The sequence below is a fragment of the Microcebus murinus genome, chromosome 7 (genome assembly GCF_040939455.1).
Source record: "Microcebus murinus isolate Inina chromosome 7, M.murinus_Inina_mat1.0, whole genome shotgun sequence".
Lineage (NCBI taxonomy): Eukaryota > Metazoa > Chordata > Mammalia > Primates > Cheirogaleidae > Microcebus > Microcebus murinus.
In genome coordinates, this window is record NC_134110.1 from 61,012,425 (window position 1) to 61,031,616 (window position 19,192).

Genomic DNA, 19,192 nt, shown 5'->3' on the forward strand with positions numbered 1-19,192 from the left:
TCTGATACACGCTGCAATATGTGTGGACTTTGAAGACAGTATGCCAAAGAAAATGAGCCAGACACAAAAGGACAAATATTGTATGATTCCACTGACATAAGTTACCCAGAATAGTCAAGTTCATAGAGACAGAGGTAGGATATAGATTCTAGGGGCTGGGAGGAGGGGGGAAAGGAAGCTATGATTTAATGGGTTTCTGTTTGAGAAAATGAAGACGTTCTGGAGGTGGATGGTGGTGATGGTTGCACAGTAATGTGAATATATGTAATGCCACAGAACTGTACACATATAAATGGTTAAAGTGGTAAATTTTAGGCTGGGCGCGGTGGCTCAGGCCTGTAATCCTAGCACTCTGGGAGGCCCAGGGGGGTGGATTGCCCAAGGTCAGGAGTTCGAAACCAGCCTGAGCAAGAGCGAGACCTCGTCTCTACTATAAATAGAAAGAAATTAATTGGCCAACTAATATATATAGAAAAAATTAGCCGGGCATGGTGGGACATGCCTGTAGTCCCAGCTACTCTGGAGGCTGAGGTAGCAGGATTGCTTGAGCCCAGGAGTTTGAGGTTGCTATGAGCTAGGCTGATGCCACGGTACTCACTCTAGCCTGGGCAACAGAGTGAGACTCTGTCTCAAAAAAAAAAAAAAAAAGTGGTAAATTTTATGTTATGTATTGTACCATGATTTTTTGAAAGGTGACAAGGAGGAAGTGAGTTTCTAAGGAGAAGACCCTGTCTTCCAGCTCTGAGCCGGAGCTTCCTCACACTGCCACCCCATCCCACCAGAGGGCACTTGGCTCCTCTCCTAAAATATAGTTAGTCCTAATAGTGTATTAAAAAACAGTACCCACTGATAGGTGGTAAAACGGAGCTGCGTACAGGGCCCACTGGGAGCCTCAAGGACAGAGCTCCCAGAGGAACAGAGCCATCGGTAGCAATTGGCAGGTGGATGCAGAAGGCTTTCTGGCCTAGGAAGCTGCTCATAGAAAGGCTTGCGGGGAGGACAGAATGAGGAAGCAGAAGGGCAGATGTGGCCTTCGAGATGAACAGGTGAGGAAGGGCCTTGAACCAGGCATGGATGCTTTGCTTCCCAATGGTTCCTCTAAGTGCCGTGTGCTGTGGCACAGCCACCTTCTCTGTGACTGCCAAGCATCCCTCACCCTGTCCCCTTCCAACCAGAATCCCCCATGTCCCTGAAATCCATCCACTGCTCCTGGACGCCAGCCTCCAGGTCCAGCCTCCAGCGTCTCCTGCCTGGGCTGCTGCGTCAGCCCCTGCCTGGTCTCGCCTCTCCTTTGTGGAATTCCCACAAATCCTTTCTGGATCCATTAAGAAGAGCCAGAGTGGTCTTATTAGAAATGCAAGTCTGCTACTCAAAACTCTTCAATGCTTCCCATCACTCTCAGTCACGTCACCTTCAAAAAGTCTCCAGCCTCAACGTGGGCACCCTGAGACTTGCTTACCACGCTTGGGCCACACTGTATGGATGACCACGCAGTGCTCCTCTCACAACAGAGCCATCACACAAAGGCCTCTCTGCCTAGACCACAACCCACCGCCCCCTGCCACCATCACCCATGCCTTCCCTAGGTGGACTCGTGACCATACGAGTCCCATCTAAATTTCTGTGTCCATGATAAGACCCCAATCTCCACAAGTGTCTACCTTGTGCATGGTTATGTCCCAAGGGCCTGAAATGTAGTAGGCCCTCCTTAAATACTTACTGGAAGAATGAATGAATCAATAGACATGGCCTGGAAAAGGCAGTGTGAAAGAAACAGAAGAAACTACAACATGTTAGCAGCTCCCAAAGACGCATGGAAGTGAATGCTATTGTTGCAGGAGTCACTGAGGAGAGCTCTGAGCAGACGACTATGCTCGGTCTACAGCACTGGGTACAATACGATGAGGTGGTTGTTTTAACCTTTGAGTTTGCTCCAATCTGAGCCTCTCTGAACGGTGTTTACCTTTGACTTTGCAGACTGTCTGTAGCAAAACTGAGACCTCTGAACTCAATCCCCTCTCGAGTCTTGGACCCACAGTACTGTCTATCAGACATCCCTACCTAGAAATCCTACAAGCACATCAAACTCAACTCATAATCATCTTTCTCCTCAAAAGCCTTTCTTCTGCACTCCCTATCATGACTAATCCAGGAATTATCTTAGGCATCCACCATCTACCTCCTAGTTATGAGCTCCCCCCACCAACTCACACACACACACACACACACACAAAGTCAGCTGCCAGCTCTAATTCAAACAAATGTTTAATGATTTCCTGAACATACTGCTTGTCTCTGTTTAGCACCTGTTTGGGTGGCTGATTTAGGGAGAACGCTCACAAACGCTGACTCAGAGAATCCCACCACCACGCTCAGACTTCAGGTCTTCATCATTTTTTTATCTGGACTATTACAATCGACTTCTTGCTGGACTCTCTGCTACCAACTTATCTTTCTATTGTTGCTGCTGCTGCTGCTATAATACGTACAGATAATTTCTCCAATCTACAAGGCCTAGGCTCCAAATCCTTCAGTATGAGAGGAAATGATGCCAAATATTATGATAAAGGATTACAGGCATTTCATATTCTTCTTTAAGCTTTCCTGCATTTTCTATAATAGACTTGTATAAACTTAAAATGAAAAGCTGATATGTCAAAACATCAAGTTGCTTACCTTAAAAACATACAATTCCTATTTTTCAACAATACCTCAATAAATCTGGAAAATGGACAAATAGAAAAGCCGATTTTTAAAAAAATTTAACAAATTATGAGAATTTATCAGGTCACTTGTTCATTTATCCTGCAAAAAGCAAAGACCACACACCTAGCCCTGGACTCCCCTCTGGGAGAACAGAGCCCAGCCCTCCAGCCTGGCCTAGCAAGACTCTTCAGGGGGAGCTGCTGCCTTCCAGCTGCAACCTCTTATTTCCCTGGTCACCCTCCCCAGTGCAGCAATACTGATTACTGGATTCCACTGAGTGCAACCTGGGGTTTACACCCCATGTTTTCTCATCCTCTATTCCTTTGCCTGAAATGCTCTATCCTCATCTGTCCACCTGACAGGCCCTCCCCTGCTCTGTGGTAGAGTAGACATCACTTCCTCTGAAAGCCCGTGACTTCTCTGGGAGGCTGTCAGTCGACTGGCTACTCCTAGAACATATCCCTTGCACAGCACTAACCTCTGTGCACTATGGTCATAGGTTTGCAGGACAGTGTCTGTCCTGGACTACAACTTGCAGTGACCTCCCTGAGGTACTGAACTGGGTCTCTTCTGCCTTTGGGTGTCCGATTCACCACTGTAGTATCTACCACCACTGCTGGAAGGTCATAGATAACAGGGAATATTTGTTGGATGCATGGATGGATGGATGGATGAATGTATGGATGGACAAACAAATCAACCAACAAACTGGTTTCCAGCAGCACTGGGTCATCGCAGCAGATAGGAACCAACTGGCCAGGGAAGCGTATTTTCACTACAGCTGGAACCAGATGATTACAAACCCCAGCTTTTTCAAGAGAAAAATAAAATTAGATAAAATAAGCCAAACTGCTTTTAAAAATATGTAGCTAATTAAATCTCATGTTTTTCTGTCGTGCCTGAAATTCATGGAAAGGTCACATGACTTTGGAGCTGCTATTGGTAAGTATTATAACTTAAACTGGATAGAGAATTAGGCTACGGTTTGAGTCCCTTATGAGAGATTCCATTGGGATTTTTTAAAATAAATATTAATTAGTAAACAACATATTAATCTTCAAATGTATATTTAAAAATTTAAATTCATTTTTAAATGGGTTCAAAAAAGGGCATTTTTTTAAAATGGTTGACATTGTAATGAGTTGGATATTAGGAAACATACAGGATTGTCCTGTGATCTTAGGTAAATCCCACTCAGTTGCCTAAACTACACAATTTAAAATCTGATAGTCCTCACTGCAATGATCCTATGGTGACAGTAAAAAATGTAGTGAAAAGACCCTGAAATTTATAATGCATTGTGCAAAGGTATGTCTTTGCCAGTTTCCAAGGACAAGGACCACTTTTCTTGAGTGCCTATCTGTGTCACACAGACGCCTCTCTCTGGGCAGCACCCATGCCTGTCCCCTCAGAGGGAAAATGGTGTCTTACATAAAAGAATCAATTCTCATTTCCAAAGAGGCATAAAGTCTGCAAAATCTAAATAATAATGTGACAGCAATTGTTACAATAACTTCCCAAAGTCTATACTCAAAAGCCGAAATTGCTTTTTTTCATTAACATTTCACTTTACTACAGAAAAAAGATCTAGCCTCAAAGGACATTTAACTTTGTTATCACTTTAACACCAGCATATATAAACTGTGAACACCCAGGGAGCTCAAAAGGGCCTCAAAATGATCATGTAAACATATGGTTTTTGGAAACAAGACTCTTCCCACAAACAATAAAATGTTTCAAGCAAAAATACAGCAAATGTGTGAAATTTGTGTGAAATGAAAGGAGCCATATAAATCCACCAGTCCACACAGTCTTGAAAAATATTAACTCAACAGAGTGATAAACATGGCTACAACTTGAGTTTTATGTAAGCTCCCTATCCTGCATCTCAAAATATTTACAGAAAGCAATATTCCAACTTCCTTTTAAATATCAGTAAATGTGTAAGAGGTAAGGTAATCTAGGTATGACATTTACTAATAGCTAATTATCTATCTATAGTTACTAATGCTTAATTGTCTTCTGAACCTCTATGGAAGATAAAATACATTGCCTTCATAAATGACTAATTATGTTTGTCTTGGATTATGCTTCTCTTTTTCACTAATACAAAAAAATTGCCATCAAATAAATACAGATATGTGAAATTATATCCATTTCACAATAACAGAATAAAAAGTATTTTTAAAGAAATTAGAACAATGTATTTCTTCTAAACATAATCAATATATTTCTTCAAAACCTTATTAAAACTATTAATTGACATATTAATTTAACATTATCAAAGTGACAAAAAGAAGTTGTAATGACCTGATTAATTAAAATCAGGGTCACTTTAATGATGTGTTTGTAGATTTTAAAGATCAATAAAACTGTCAGGTTTTGCCTATTTTTTTATCATGAAGGAAAATTGCTTTTCAATTTCATTCTAAGGATGAGACATAAAAAAGTCAAACCCTCGAGGAGTGGCCTAGTACACGAAGCAGTCTAATTTGATGAGTTCTGTGCTTCTGTACCATCCTCAATAAACTGAATTTTTTTACTCCAAAACATTTAGAATTTATCCTTATGTTTCAAGGATAGATCCTAACCACAGACAGAAAAGAAGAAAGAAAAGCCTACCATAAAACTATTTTGGTTTTCAGATTTACTTTTTTTTTTCAGGTGTTACCGCTTCACTGTAGAGAAAACAGCCCTACTTACATGAAATGTAGCTTAGACCCTAAAACAACATTTCATCTGGAGCCTAAGTCCCCAAAAGTTAAGGCCTCCTTGCTATGTCAGGAGCCGTGTTGGGAATTTCACACCTTCGTAAGAGGGCTGTCAAAATCTGCCAACTCTGGCTCTCTTAAGTCAGCCTGGACTGACAAGGGTACCAGTGGAATGCACTTCCTATATTTCTCCAGCACTTTCTAACAATAAGAGATGCACCTATTTGAGTTAATAATCTCCTCATTTAAAATAACCCTGGCTGGGCCTACCTGTCAGCCCCTGGCACCTGTCACTCACACCTTGCTCTGCATCTTAGATAAGGCCCAGCTTTGTTTTCGTTTATCTCCCCAAGGAAGGAGCTCTCCTGGGTGTTTTACTGGGAAAGAAGCTGGAAAAGGAAAGAGTAATTTTAGAAAACTTGGCAGCAGAGTGGGCCTGGGGACAGTGCCAGAATTGGTGGTGGTGGGAGATCTTTGGAGAGCATGACAAGTCTAGTTTAGGAGAGAGAAAGGAGGCAAACAACAAGGCTTGCAAAGTTAAGGCTGCTGGAAGGAAATAGAAAGTAGGAAGCTGGGAGGAAACAGGAAGCTGAGACTAAAGATTACTAAAAGGGATATTGTTCCTCCTGGGTGGTTTTGCCCAAAGCTCTGATTTTTCTATGATGGAGGGAGAAGGGAAGGTAGGATTCAGTTCAGGTTCTAAAATAAGAGTTCAATGTGCCCAACCAGCAAAATAAACACAGTCATTATCACCTTTGTGTCAATTCCCAGCATAAGCCAAAGGTGTTTACCATCAAAGCAGACAATAAATCTCCTCATTTAGTAAATACTTGTTGATTTTTTACACTTCAGTGATTCAAAGAGAGCAGGTCATACCAGGTATAGTTCTTTATGCTTGAGACAAACCATTGTTTCTTGTTTGATTTCCTGAAATACTCCTATTTTGTGAGGACTGTATGGCAGGTACTTTTTGTAATGTAAGTGAATTACATTTATTTTACTTAAGAGTTTTTCAAAATAAAAATTTAGTGCCCATTAAAACAAACGGAGACCGTTAGAGTTACAACAAAATTAGGTTTTGAAATTGCTGCAGAAGTCTTCCACAAAAGTGTTCATCGAGATATTGCTTATAAAACTGAAAAACCAAAAAATCTAGAAACTCTGTTTCTTATAAAACTGAAAAATCTAGAGGCCACCTAAATGCTCAGCAACTGAGCAATAACTAAATTATGATATAGTTATAGATATATTATATATATCTATAGATATATAGATATATAGTTATAGATATGTATTATAATATGTATTATAATATATTATAGATATATTACACAATATAATATACTTCATTCACCAAAAATCATAAAGTTAAAAACAGCAGCAAGGAAGTATTTGTAATATGTTGGTAAGTAAAAATAATGTGTAAATATTTATTCCTGTGAACAAAGGACACAAAAAATAATTATCCCAAAACGAGCACTTTCCCTGGGTGGATGGTGGGGCTGGGCTTCATAGATGGGAAGGCAGGAAGGCAAAGAGAACAGGAAGAGGCTGAATTCCATATCGAGTTTGAAAACACTATAAAGCTCCCTGACCCAGGATGGTGAGTGGACCTGTTGGCTCTTCCCACCAGCAAGGGGAGCCCCGGGTGGGAGGAGGAGGGAGGCGGGGCTGCAGGACTTACCTTGTAGTAGTCGTAGAGCAGGCCGAGGGCAGCAGCACTGTCCTCGTCACCATTGATGCTCATCATCGCCTTGGTGGCAGCTGTCAAGGGGTTCTCCAAGTATGACTTCCAGGCTTCATCTTCACTGGTATAGGCTCTTCGAGTGTTGAACGGAGGGTCGCTGGGCATGGGCACTAAGGCCACTAGTCTTTTATTACTGTGAAAGCAAGAACAATGTGAGGTTCGTTATCAGAGGGAGCAATATTCCTCTTTCCCACTAACAGTACACACATTATATGGCTACAGGCATTAATTCATGTTTCCCCAGGACAGGGGAGAAGGAAGGGAAGATTAAGCTAAAGCGACTGCCATTGATTTCTTTTTTTAACGGTCCATAAGAAGTAATAATGTCCTTAGAAGGCAGTATAAAGTAGTGTCAGTTGGTGCTATGATTTGACTATTTGTCCCCTCCAAAACTTGTGTTGAAATTTAATTGACATTGTGATGGTAGTGGGAGGTGGAGCCTTTAAGAAGTGCTTAGGCCATGAATGGATTTATGCTGTTATTGCAGGAGTGGGCTTGTTCTGACTGGAGTGGGGTCACCCCTTCTTGCTCTCTCTCTATCTTGCCTTCTCTTTACCCTTCCGCCTTCCACCTTTTGTCATATGTAGCAGAAAGGCCCTTGTCAGATGGGGGCCCCTCCATCCCGGACTTCCTCACCTCCAGAACTGTGAACCTATGGATTTCTGTTCATTACTAATTACCCAGTCTCAGGTATCAACACAAAACTGACTAAGACTCTTCAAACTTGGTGTTCCAAATCCGATCATTCTAGGGGCCAAGCAACTTTACTTAATTATGCCTTATTAATCCATACCAGAATGGAACCCTGTGAGAGAGCAGGTTTCATTTAATTCTCTGAGTTCTAATTATAAATGTGTGCAATACATTAAACCCGATCCATACACTAATGATTATTAAAAACAATTGTATCTAATTTAATCTTTACTTGAAATTGCTAGCAAATTGTAGACCAATCCAAGTCTCTTAATTAAAACGGCAATATAAGGTACTTTGCAAACACAAGATATTACCGGCAATGCTGTGTAACGAGGACATGGAGCAACAGTGACTGTACAATATTCAGATGATATAAAGACCATCATGGGGAGTGAGGAGTGTATCTGGGGAGTTTTCAGTAGAGATGGAAAGGGGCTGGAGTTGATCCATCCTAACCAAGCCAACCCTGCATAAAGCAGCAACTGACAAATAAGGCAATGTCTTAAGGTTGGTGTGATTGCGACCCAAATACCCAAAGACCATACCAGTCCTCAGCAGCTCCCTATGCTGGGACCTCAGCTGTCAAGTAAAATAGCCAGGAGACACTTTGTCACTCATCTCTTGGCCCTCTTTTGCTTGCTCATTGAAATGGAACCAAAAATGAAACAAGGAGACATTATATTTCAGTAACACCGATGTCTGCACATAGTAACATGGCGTGGACAAGTGACAGGGCTGGTGAAGACAACACCAATGTTAATCAATAGAAATTCAGCCAGCAGGGCCTTCGGACGTTTATGCAGTCATAAGGGGTCCGTTTTTGCTGACACTCCTACAGGATCTTCCCGTGGTGGGTGGTCCCTCAGCTCACTTTGTGATGGATAGCTGGTGTGAACCCACAGCAAAGAGTGTATGAGGGCCCTGATGTGCTGGCATGGGGCCAAGCACTGGTGCAGGGTCAGAAAAGGACACTGACATTGATAAGGCATATGTAGGGATGTGGTGGATGGGAAATACACATTGAGCAGAGTGAAACTCTGGGCTCGATGGTCACTAGGCGTCTGATTTGAGCTCTTTGGACCAATGGTTTGGTCAAACCGATTGGGAGGAAAGAGAGAATATCGACCCAATTACCAATGAATTGGTTTAAAAGAGAATAGTCAGGCTGGGCGCGGTGGCTCACGCCTGTAATCCTAGCTCTTGGGAGGCCGAGGCGGGCGGATTGCTCAAGGTCAGGAGTTCAAAACCAGCCTGAGCAAGAGCGAGACCCCGTCTCTACTATAAATAGAAAGAAATTAATTGGCCAACTGATATATATATGTAAAAAATTAGCTGGGCATGGTGGCGCATGCCTGTAGTCCCAGCTACTCGGGAGGCTGAGGCAGAAGGATCGCTGGAGCCCAGGAGTTTGAGGTTGCTGTGAGCTAGGCTGACGCCATGGCACTCACTCTAGCCTGGGCAACAAAGCGAGAGGCTGTCTCAAAAAAAAAAAAAAAAAAAAAAGAGAATAGTCAGATCTCTTGGAGTAAATGAGAAAAACCCTGGTGGAAGGGCTTACTGACCAGTAGGCACTACAGTGGCATGGAGTAGCACAGGCCAACACTTACAGCAGTGGAAAGCCGGGCAGTGTCTGAGCTTCAGCTTCCCCTGCCTTAGACAGGGCTAGCAACGCCCTCCCTGCTTACTGCACAATGCCATTGTGAGGATCAAATAATATAATTGATAAAATAGGTTCTGTAAACTGCACAGTGCTATACAGATAACAGGCATTATTTGTATAGCTCTATGTTTCTGTGAAGTTTATGGGTATATCAATTTTTGGTAAAGTTGTTTATAATTTTAAAAATCCTCAAGATAATCATTAATTAAAGGGAAACTGCAGTTGTTCATTTGGCAATGTTCCCCAATTATTTATTGAGAGTCCAGTAGGTGCCGGACATCGTGCTGGTTGTTGAGGATGGAGCAGTGCGTGAAACCCTGTCCCTTGCCCCATGCAGCCGGCAGGAGAGAGAGAGTACTGCTATTACAAGGGCTGTGAGCATGAGAAAGGAATGGACAATGTCATGAGGGCATACGACAGAGGGGACCAGCGTAATCAGAGGACCAACAAGGAGTCAAGTTTCTACACAGCTCTGCAGGATAGGTAGGGGTGCGCTGGCCAATGTTGAAATGAGAAGATGTGGTAAATACTTTTTAAAGTGAAGAATATTTGAGTAGTGCAGAATAATGCAATTTTCTTACAAAAGGAGCATATGTGTATTCATTTTGGAGACTCCACTAAAGAAATTTTACATGTCTTATCTAACAATAAAACAGCATTTCCACGTTGTAGAAAATTTCTAAATATATAGGATAGGGCAGGATTTATTTGGGCCTTTAAGGGTCCAAAAGAAGAAGAAATGGTTCCTCCAGGGAGAACCAAGAAGGCAGAGGTGATGGGCCCAGGTTGTAACAGTGTCACCCTCGCCACCATTGATTAGTTGGGGCCAGCCCAGGTGCCTGGTCACCCAGAGAGCAGAATAAAGGATTCTGAATCCCAATCATTGCCCCATAAGGCACAGACATCATGCACACTTCCTAAAATGCTCAGTCCTGCAGGGAGGACTTCATGCTATTTGGAGTGACCTCGCCATTGAGAAAGGTGAAGGTGTTACTCTTTTTCATGCCTGAGAGAAGCACATATTGCCGTGGAGGAGTGAAGAGTGGGGAGTGGAGTGGGGTGTTGATTACAACACTGGCTAGTTTCCAGAAGTGTAGCAGGAAGCACCAGGCTGAGGGAGCAAGGTCTTGATTTACACCAAGCAGTGTCCTGAGTGGCTGCAGAGATTTTTCCCAAGTCTTCCTTCTTAAAATCCTGACTCCTTCCTGCTGAGTCTCCTACACTGCTGATTTCATCTAGCACAATGTCCACTCATAAATTTAAGAGATTCACCAGCCTTTTCCCTATAATGAAATTCCTGATGAATCCTTACATGATCAACAAAAAAAACATTCTGGGAAATCACAACTTCACTAGCCATTTCTTTTTACATTTCTGGTGGCCAAAGGGCCTTTTGTGCTCTTCCTTTTAACTACGCAATGACTGTGCCTTTTTTCTTCAAAGATTATAATCTCTCCGGTACAGAGCACTGTTGAATGAAGTTTGGTTTAATAAAAACAGAGTAATCTCTCTGGTACACTGAGCAAAAATGTAGATTTGTAAAGAAAGGAAAGTTTTACCACGGTCAGGAACGCTTTCTGAAGTTGAGTTTTATCATCGTTCTTTTGGAACAGCAGTTCTAATTTGGCTCTGGTCAACTTTTAAAATATGCTTTGTGAAGCTTTAGGTATGCTATGTTCTGGGTAACCCTGAACACAAAACAGTAAACACAGCCATAAACTCGATCTCTGGGTCCTTGTTTGGAGAAAAACTTCGATGAGTTCCAGAGCAATCACAGCAAGGCCAAGGCCATGTTAGATCTGCAGGGACCCTCACCTCCACCTCCCCGCCCCCGAGCATTAATAAGAGTCTAATGCAGGGAATGACTCACTGGGAGAAGCAGAGAGAACTAGCACACAGCGTCTTTACCTTCTAAAAGTATGTGTCATGGTGATCAACACACCCAGACACAAATCCACTCATAAAAGACACTTGGGGCCCCAAACAAAAATTAGGACAGCAAAGTATTCATGCAAATTATCACTTCTAATCAATTCCTCATTGTCCATTTCTTTTATAACTCCTACAAGAGCATTGGTTTGTTTTTGTTTTGTTTTTTGTTTGTTTTCGTTTTATGGGGGTTTTGTCTTAATCCAGAAAAAGGATGGTTTTGAAGTTGAGTAACTTTAGTTTAAATCTCAGCTTCATCAATGAGTGAATTTAGATGAGTTACTTTACCTCCTTGAGTTTCCATTTCTTCATCCATATCATGATATCTATCTTGTTGCATTGCTCTAAAGGAATAACTCAGATATTTACATACGAAATGCCCAGTACATTGCAGATCTTCAATAGATAATGAGCAGAAATAGTACTTCTCTTTAGAACTGATTCTACCAATGACCTTTGCTCACAATCCAATGGACTGTTCCAGGTCTCCTTGAGCTGCCCTGGCCATTTCTGGCTTCTGTAAAATCTTTGCTTTGCCCAGCTTCCAAGACACTGTGCTAGGGAGGTTCTCCTCCTCTTTAGCCAACCGTTCTTTCCTAATTTCTATTCTGCCTGAACTCTCCTCTTTTCTTATTCCTCTAACTCTGATTATTCCTTGACCCTTTGCTCTTTTCTCTTCACTTTTGAGTCTTACTGCTTTCATTGCTCTACTTTAATAACTTACAGATATGTATTGCCTGAGAGCCAGTTCCGTATTTCTGTTTACATATCCCGTTGTCAAATTAAGCTCACTGTATCCAACACTAAGCTACAGTAAGCCAATCATCATTTCTCAATAGGGTGATTCCCACCATCAAGCACCCCTAGTGACCCGGAGCCAAATCCTATGTGCTGGTCTCAAACGCAGATTCTGGAGCCAGGCTGCCAGGGTGCACATCCTGGCTGCACCACTTATGCGCTGTGTTACCCTGAACATGTTAGTAAACATGTCTGTGCATCCATTTCCTCACCTGTAAAATGGAAACATACTCCAAACTAGGTAGAATAATAATATCCACTCCCTACCATTTTTTATCAGAATTGAAAACACTGACACAGGGTAAAAGCTGCATACATGTTAGTTATCATTCTTTCTTTTAATCCCTTGTATGAAGTCAGTCACCCTCTCCGTTATTATAGCTTTAGTCGTATCCCTTCATACTGTCAACTTGCCCCTCTTCCATCCCTGTTGCGGTCTTGTGAAATACTCTTCATAGAACACAGCTTTCAAGAGTGTACTATGATTCTTTACTGCCTGTAACATCAAGTCCCAAATCCTCTGACATTTAAATTTAGGTCCTCCGTCAATCTGGCCCCAATTACCTCTTAAAATGTATTTACTTCTACTTGCTTAATATAAGGAATTAAGCCATTTTCTTCAGTTTCCTAAAGATGCCCATTCCTACTTCCAGACTGTCCCCCTGCCTGAAATTCCCTTCCTGCTTCTCTATCTAAATTCTCTCTTATCAAAGTCTAGCTGTAACATCCCAACATCCAGAAAATTTTCCAGGGTTTTCCCTATTTTAGCCCTTCAGGGCCTCTCTTTGCTAAGAACCCCTACAGCATGTGTATTATTTATTACATAATCTACCATTTAATTTCTACTGGGCGAAGATTACTGACTATGCAAAGAAGATTGTCATTCGGCTGTCAGGTCCACCAACTAGCCAAAGAGAGTGATGCACAGTCCACAGCCTTTATCCTCCTTGGGAGATTCCCAACCTGCCTGTCTTCACCCTGAGATGCAGAAACCTTCTCCAGTTCTGCCTCTGGCTTTCTTCTAGAAGCGCCACACCCAGCCGCATCCGCAATCGCACATGCACACATCTGCCTGAGTAAATTAACACACCTACACAGTGGACTGGCCCTGAGCACTTACATCTTAACAGACATCTAATACAGAGCTTAAAAAGTGTGTCTGATCATTTGTTTGCAGAAAATGACCCACAGGAGATGGTCCTAGAACCAAATCCTGGCCCTGCCACGTATTAGCCCTATTCCATAGAATAAGTGATTTAACCTGTCTGGATCTCAGCTTGCTCATGTGTTGCACAAATTAAATGAGAGAAATACATGTGATGCTCCCAGCAGAGCACTAGACAGACACAGAGTAGTGCCCTCTAACTGGGCCTCCATGAAGATTAGAGAAAACCAAGATGAATAATGTAGGGAAGCCAAGACAGCTGACCTTCAACCACCACCATATCCACTCCAAATCTCTGCCTGCTCTCAGCCTTTCCTGTCTCTGTCTATGGCAAGTCCACTCAATACTTGGAGTCATCTTTGATTCCTCATTTTCTTTCTTTTTTTTTTTTTTTGAGACAGAGTCTCACTTTGTTGCCCAGGCTAGAGTGAGTGCCATGGCAGCAGCCTAGCTCACAGCAACCTCAAACTCTGGGGCTCAAGCGATCCTCCTGCCTCAGCCTCCCGAGTAGCTGGGACTACAGGCATGCACCACCATGCCTGGCTAATTTTTTCTATATATATTAGTTGGCCAATTAATTCCTTTCTATTTATAGTAGAGGCGGGGTCTCGCTCTTGCTCAAGTTGATTTTGAACTCCTGAGCTCAAACGATCCACCCACCTCGGCTCCCAAAGAGCTAGGATTACAGGCGTGAGCCACTGCGCCCGGCCAATTCCTCATTTTCTTACCTCCACTTTGTTAGAAAATCCCATTGGTTCTACCTTCAAAATATACCTAGACTGTGCCCACTTTTCACCACCTCCACTGCTGGCAACCTGGTCCATGCCACCATCAACTTGCACTTGGATTACTGCATTGTCTGAGGCAGCCAGCTTCCACCATGGCCCTCACTAACCCCTGCCTCCTAGAATCCACAGCCTGGTGGAGTCTTCTTTTCGCACTGTACCAGAGTTGGTCTATATGACCAACATCATATGGCAGAAGTAGCAATATGTCACTTCCAGAATTAGAAAATGAAAGTCTGCAGCTTCCATTTTGGTAGGTTCTAGTCTCTCTCTCTACCGAAGCCTTGACAAGCAGCACTGAGGAACTGAGGACTGCCCACAGCCAGAGGAGTGAGCTCAGTAGGTTCTCTGGCCAGAGTCAAGGCTCGAATCAGTTATGGCCCAGATGACAATGTGACTGCAACCTTAGCAGAGACCCTGAGTCAAAACAGCCCAGCTAAGCTGCTCCTGGGTTCCTCAAACTATGTAAGATAATGTGTTTGCTGTTGTAGCTGCTAAGTTCCAAAATAGTTCATTATGTTATGGAGCGACAGAAGACTAATACAGACTGCTAGGCTTCCCTGCTTTGCTCACCACCTCCTTCCAGTCTGTTCTCAACAAAACAGCACTTAGAGAAATCCCACTGAAACCTAAATCCCATCATGCTGTTCCCACAGTCAATTGTGTAATGACTCCCCATTTCCCTTAGAATAGAAGTCAAGGTTGTTACAATGGTCTAGGATCTTCTCCACCCTCCTCTCCTGATATTTTACTTCTCACTCACTCTGGTCCTGCTGCACTAGTCTCTGTGCCTCCACCTTAGAGCCTTGACTTCAGCTGTTTCATCTTCACAGAATGTTCTTCCCCCAAATACCCATGGCTAACTTTCTCATCTCCTGTAAGTAAGCCTTTGCCCAAATCTCACCTCCATGAGACCTACTCTGACTACCCTATTTAATGCAGCAACCTGCCTCCACCCCACCTGGAACTTCCAATCCCTCTAAAACTTTCTATCTACCTCACCTAGCTCTCTACTGTTTCTTCCTTCCATAGCAGTTATCAACTCCTAACATACAGTGTAGCTTACTTATTTATTATGGTCAGTGTTCCTTGTCCTGTCTATCTTCACAAGAACCTAAACTCCACAGGGCTGGGATTCTTTGTGTTTTGTTCATGGTTGCATCACAAATACCTTGAACTGTGCCTGCCAATACTTGGTACTCAATTAACATTTATCAAAGGAATGGGCAAAATTTCTACTGAGGAATTAGAGTGTAAGTTGGGCTTAAAATATCAATGAGAGAATTGAAAGAGCTGTATTGTTCATGTTTTCATAAAATCAGTTCACAGCAAATTTGTAAAGTTGGTTGTGAGCTTTGAAGTGCTATACAAATGCAAGTTGCCTCAATTTTAGGAAGCATAATTATAAACCTAATTTTACAAGCATTGTTCCTATATGAACTATCTTTCTCTTGCCTCCTAATTTTCTCCTTCAAATTCAACATAAAGGGGATTCATTTTTTTATTCCCCTTAAATGTGAGCTATAGCACTAGGAAACCAAGGATGTTGACATTCAGACCAGAGGCAGCTAGAGGGGAGGCTAAAATCCAATGAGTATAGCCTGATATAAAGGTTTCTTTTCTTCTACCTGTTGTTAGGGTAGGTCCCTGACTTAAGTTAGGGACAATTTTTTTTTTTTTTTAACCCAGGACAAGCCACTTCCCTCTCTTTAAGAAGAAGTAGTGAAACTTTTATATATTAATAATCCTCGGGATTTCATGCTATGTTCTCTGCCTCAATTTTCCTCTCCCCACCTCTCTCTCTCTCTCTCTCTCTCTGTCTCGTTCTCTCTCTCACACATACATACATATACATGCACAGCCTTTATCTCGAAAGCACATGAATTCTACTCTCCAAATAACCTATATTCTGAGTCTTCAGCACTTTAGATTGGTCTTCGTGCACTTCCATTTCTTGTAGCTGATTCACTGAGCTGATTACTGACTTATATAATCACTTCAGCTTCCTAGCAAGAAAATGACCATATTCAGACCCTAAAGACCAAAATTTCAACAAGTGACAATTATTTTTCCTTCTGGAAACGTGGCATTTTTCTCATTAAAAGAATAAGACTTTCAAATGGAAACTAATGAGCCAATTATCCTACCCAGGTTTAATGTCACAATTTAAATGCCAATGATGTTAGTTATTTGACTGCTGGCTACTTTCAGTAATGCCCCCCCCCACCTTTTGGTGCTTGCTAGAGGCAAATCACAACACATAAGAGATACTTTCCATGTTAGAACAAGAGTTAAAATGTATAGGAAGTTTCTATGCTCAGCACTTGTCCTGAATGACTCGTCTGCCCTTGACCTGTATAAGATTCAAGGGAAATGAGATGAATCCATAAGTCCACGGAGATATTGATAATCTTCACCTTGAAGATGGTTATATTTGGGAAAGAAAGGATTCAATTAATTCAGTGAAAATACTATAATGCCCTCCACTATGTAAAATGCATAATTTTACAAAATAATAAGCTGTAAAATAAAATTTATGTCCATTGAAATTAAGATAATTTAGATACTGATTGCAAAATAGACTGATCCACTGATTAACGCATGCTCTCTCTCTCTCTCTCTCTCTCTCTCTCTCTCTCTCTCCCCTCAGCTTTGTAGCTCCCTAAGCATGCTCTTAGTCTACCTGTTAAATAATCCATAACTGAAAGGATTAGAAATATAATTAAGGAACTACAGGAAAGTCACATCATTGAGCACGAGAAACAAATCATAAAAAGAAGGATATTACAATGGAAAAATGGAAGGAAGGTGACGAGAAAAGAATTTAAAAATAGAGAAAATTTGTAGAAATTGCAACTTATAGATGACTAAAATTGGTTAGAGTGTGTGCGTGTACATCAAAATCCAAAATATTAACAGTGATTACAGGTGAATTTTTCTTTCTTTCTTCCTACTTTGCACTTTCAAATAGTCTTCGGTGATAACATCGTACTACTTACTGAGCACATACCATACGCCAGGTAGTGTTCTAAGCACCTTCTGTGGTTAACTCAGGTATTCCTTACTCAGACTCTAAGGTTAACGTAAGGAATACCTGAGTTAACCTTAGAGTCCGAGTATGGGTATCATGCCGTCCACACAGATGAGGAAATGGACAATAGGATGCTAGCCAGGGTCACATAGCAGTCAGCTAGACCAGGATTGCACCCTGGAGGCTGAGCTCTTAAGCATCCTTGTGTGTTGCCAATTCTTGACTATGCTCTATTATTATCATTAGAAAAAAGTAGGGGCCGGGCGCGGTGGCTCACGCCTGTAATCCTAGCTCTCTGGGAGGCCGAGGCGGGCGGATCATTTGAGTTCAGGAGTTCGAAACCAACCTGAGCAAGAGCGAGAGAGACCCCGTCTCTACTATAAATAGAAAGAAATTAATTGGCCAACTAATATATACAGAAAAAATTAGCCGGGCATGGTGGCGCATGCCTGTAGTCCCAGCTACTCGGGAGGCTGAGGCAGAAGGATTGCTTGAGCCCAGGAGTCTGAGGTTGCTGTGAGCTAGGCTGACGCCATGGCACTCACTCTAGCCTGGGCAACAAAGAGAGACTCTGTCTCCAAAAAAAAGAAAAAAAAGAAAAAAGTAGGAACAAGGAACAGACTGGATAAAAGAGATCAATATAACAGGAGATTTCTTATGTGGAAGTAAATGAGATGATGTCCAAATTCAGAGTATTAGAGAAATTGTGTAAAGTGGGAGTTTGTAAGCTCCCCGGAAAAAGAGATAATATATTTAAATTATTTGTAGAATTTCAAGGTCCTGGAACATTCTACAGGGTACCTATCAGGCAGGCAACACATATTTATTGAAAGAATTGTGTGGGGTGATAGGTAGCAACTCCTTACTCAGTCCTACCTGATGGTAGATAAAATTCTGGTTCCTTACATGAATGAAGGCAATGGCATCAAACTGTACTTGAGGCATTATATTCTTACGGCCACACACTCATGACAAAAACAAAACAAGTAAACAAACAAGCAAGCAAGCGCTAGTTTCACTTGAGAATGTCCATGATGAAGCAGTATAAAATATTAACTTTTTAAATTTCAAACTTTAGATACCTTTTTGTTATTCTGTGTAACAACGCAGGAAGTACATGTAAAGTGCTTTGACTGTGCACTGAATACAATGATTGCCGCAAGGAAAAGTACTGTGCGATTGTTTCTGTTGAAGCTGAACTAGCCACTTTTCTCAGAGAATTATATTTTTACCTGAAAGAATGACAGAATGACAAACTATGTGTTCAGACCTGAGTGTTTGGTTGACATCTCAAAAATAGTCCCAGTGTAAGTCTATCACTTCCTGACAGTATTTGTTGCCAATGATAAAATTTGAGCTTTCAAGAAAAAAATGAAAATTTTTGAAAACTTGTATTCACCACTATTGACAACTTTCTTCTAATACTTAAAAGTTTGTTTTCTGATGAGATTGATGGGAGATATTAATAGATATGATTTTTTGCTAATGTATCGTGAAGGATGTTAACATTTGGAAGATCTGAAGAACTCAGTCAACCAACACTTCCAAATGCCAATGCATGACGTTCAAAATCACACACAGGTAAAAGATCTAGTCAAAGTGTAAGACAGGCCTACAGATTTTAATGTAGCAGAGAAAGTTCATTGTATGATTTCAGTTTCCACATTGCAATTAACCTTTGAGAAACTACCACTTGTTGAATTTTGGTGCAGTATCAAAGAATATCTACAATTATCTTAAAAGGCTATGAAGATACATTTGCATTTTCCTTTTCCAACTATCAGTGTGAAGCAGGATTTTCTAACCAAAATAACATTTTGTAACAGATTGAATGAAGAAGCAGATACGAGAATTCAGCAGTCACCTGCTAAGCCAGACATTAAAGAAAACTGCAAAAATGTAAAATAACACCACCCTTCTCATTAAATCCTCCTGTTTTGGAAGATTAGTTATTTTTTCATTTT

The 19,192-nt window shown here is 41.6% G+C and overlaps 1 protein-coding gene across 3 annotated transcripts in view; it reads right to left on the reverse strand.

The window, feature by feature from the left end:
- Window positions 1–19,192, reverse strand: part of GRHL2 (grainyhead like transcription factor 2) — a 159,645-nt gene that overhangs the window by 113,397 nt on the left and 27,056 nt on the right. For all 3 annotated transcript variants that reach the window (XM_012762052.3, XM_076005116.1, XM_076005115.1), the window contains exon 2: window positions 7,102–7,297. In XM_012762052.3, coding sequence (XP_012617506.2) covers window positions 7,102–7,297 — 196 coding nt within the window. The remainder of the gene's footprint in view (window positions 1–7,101; window positions 7,298–19,192) is intronic.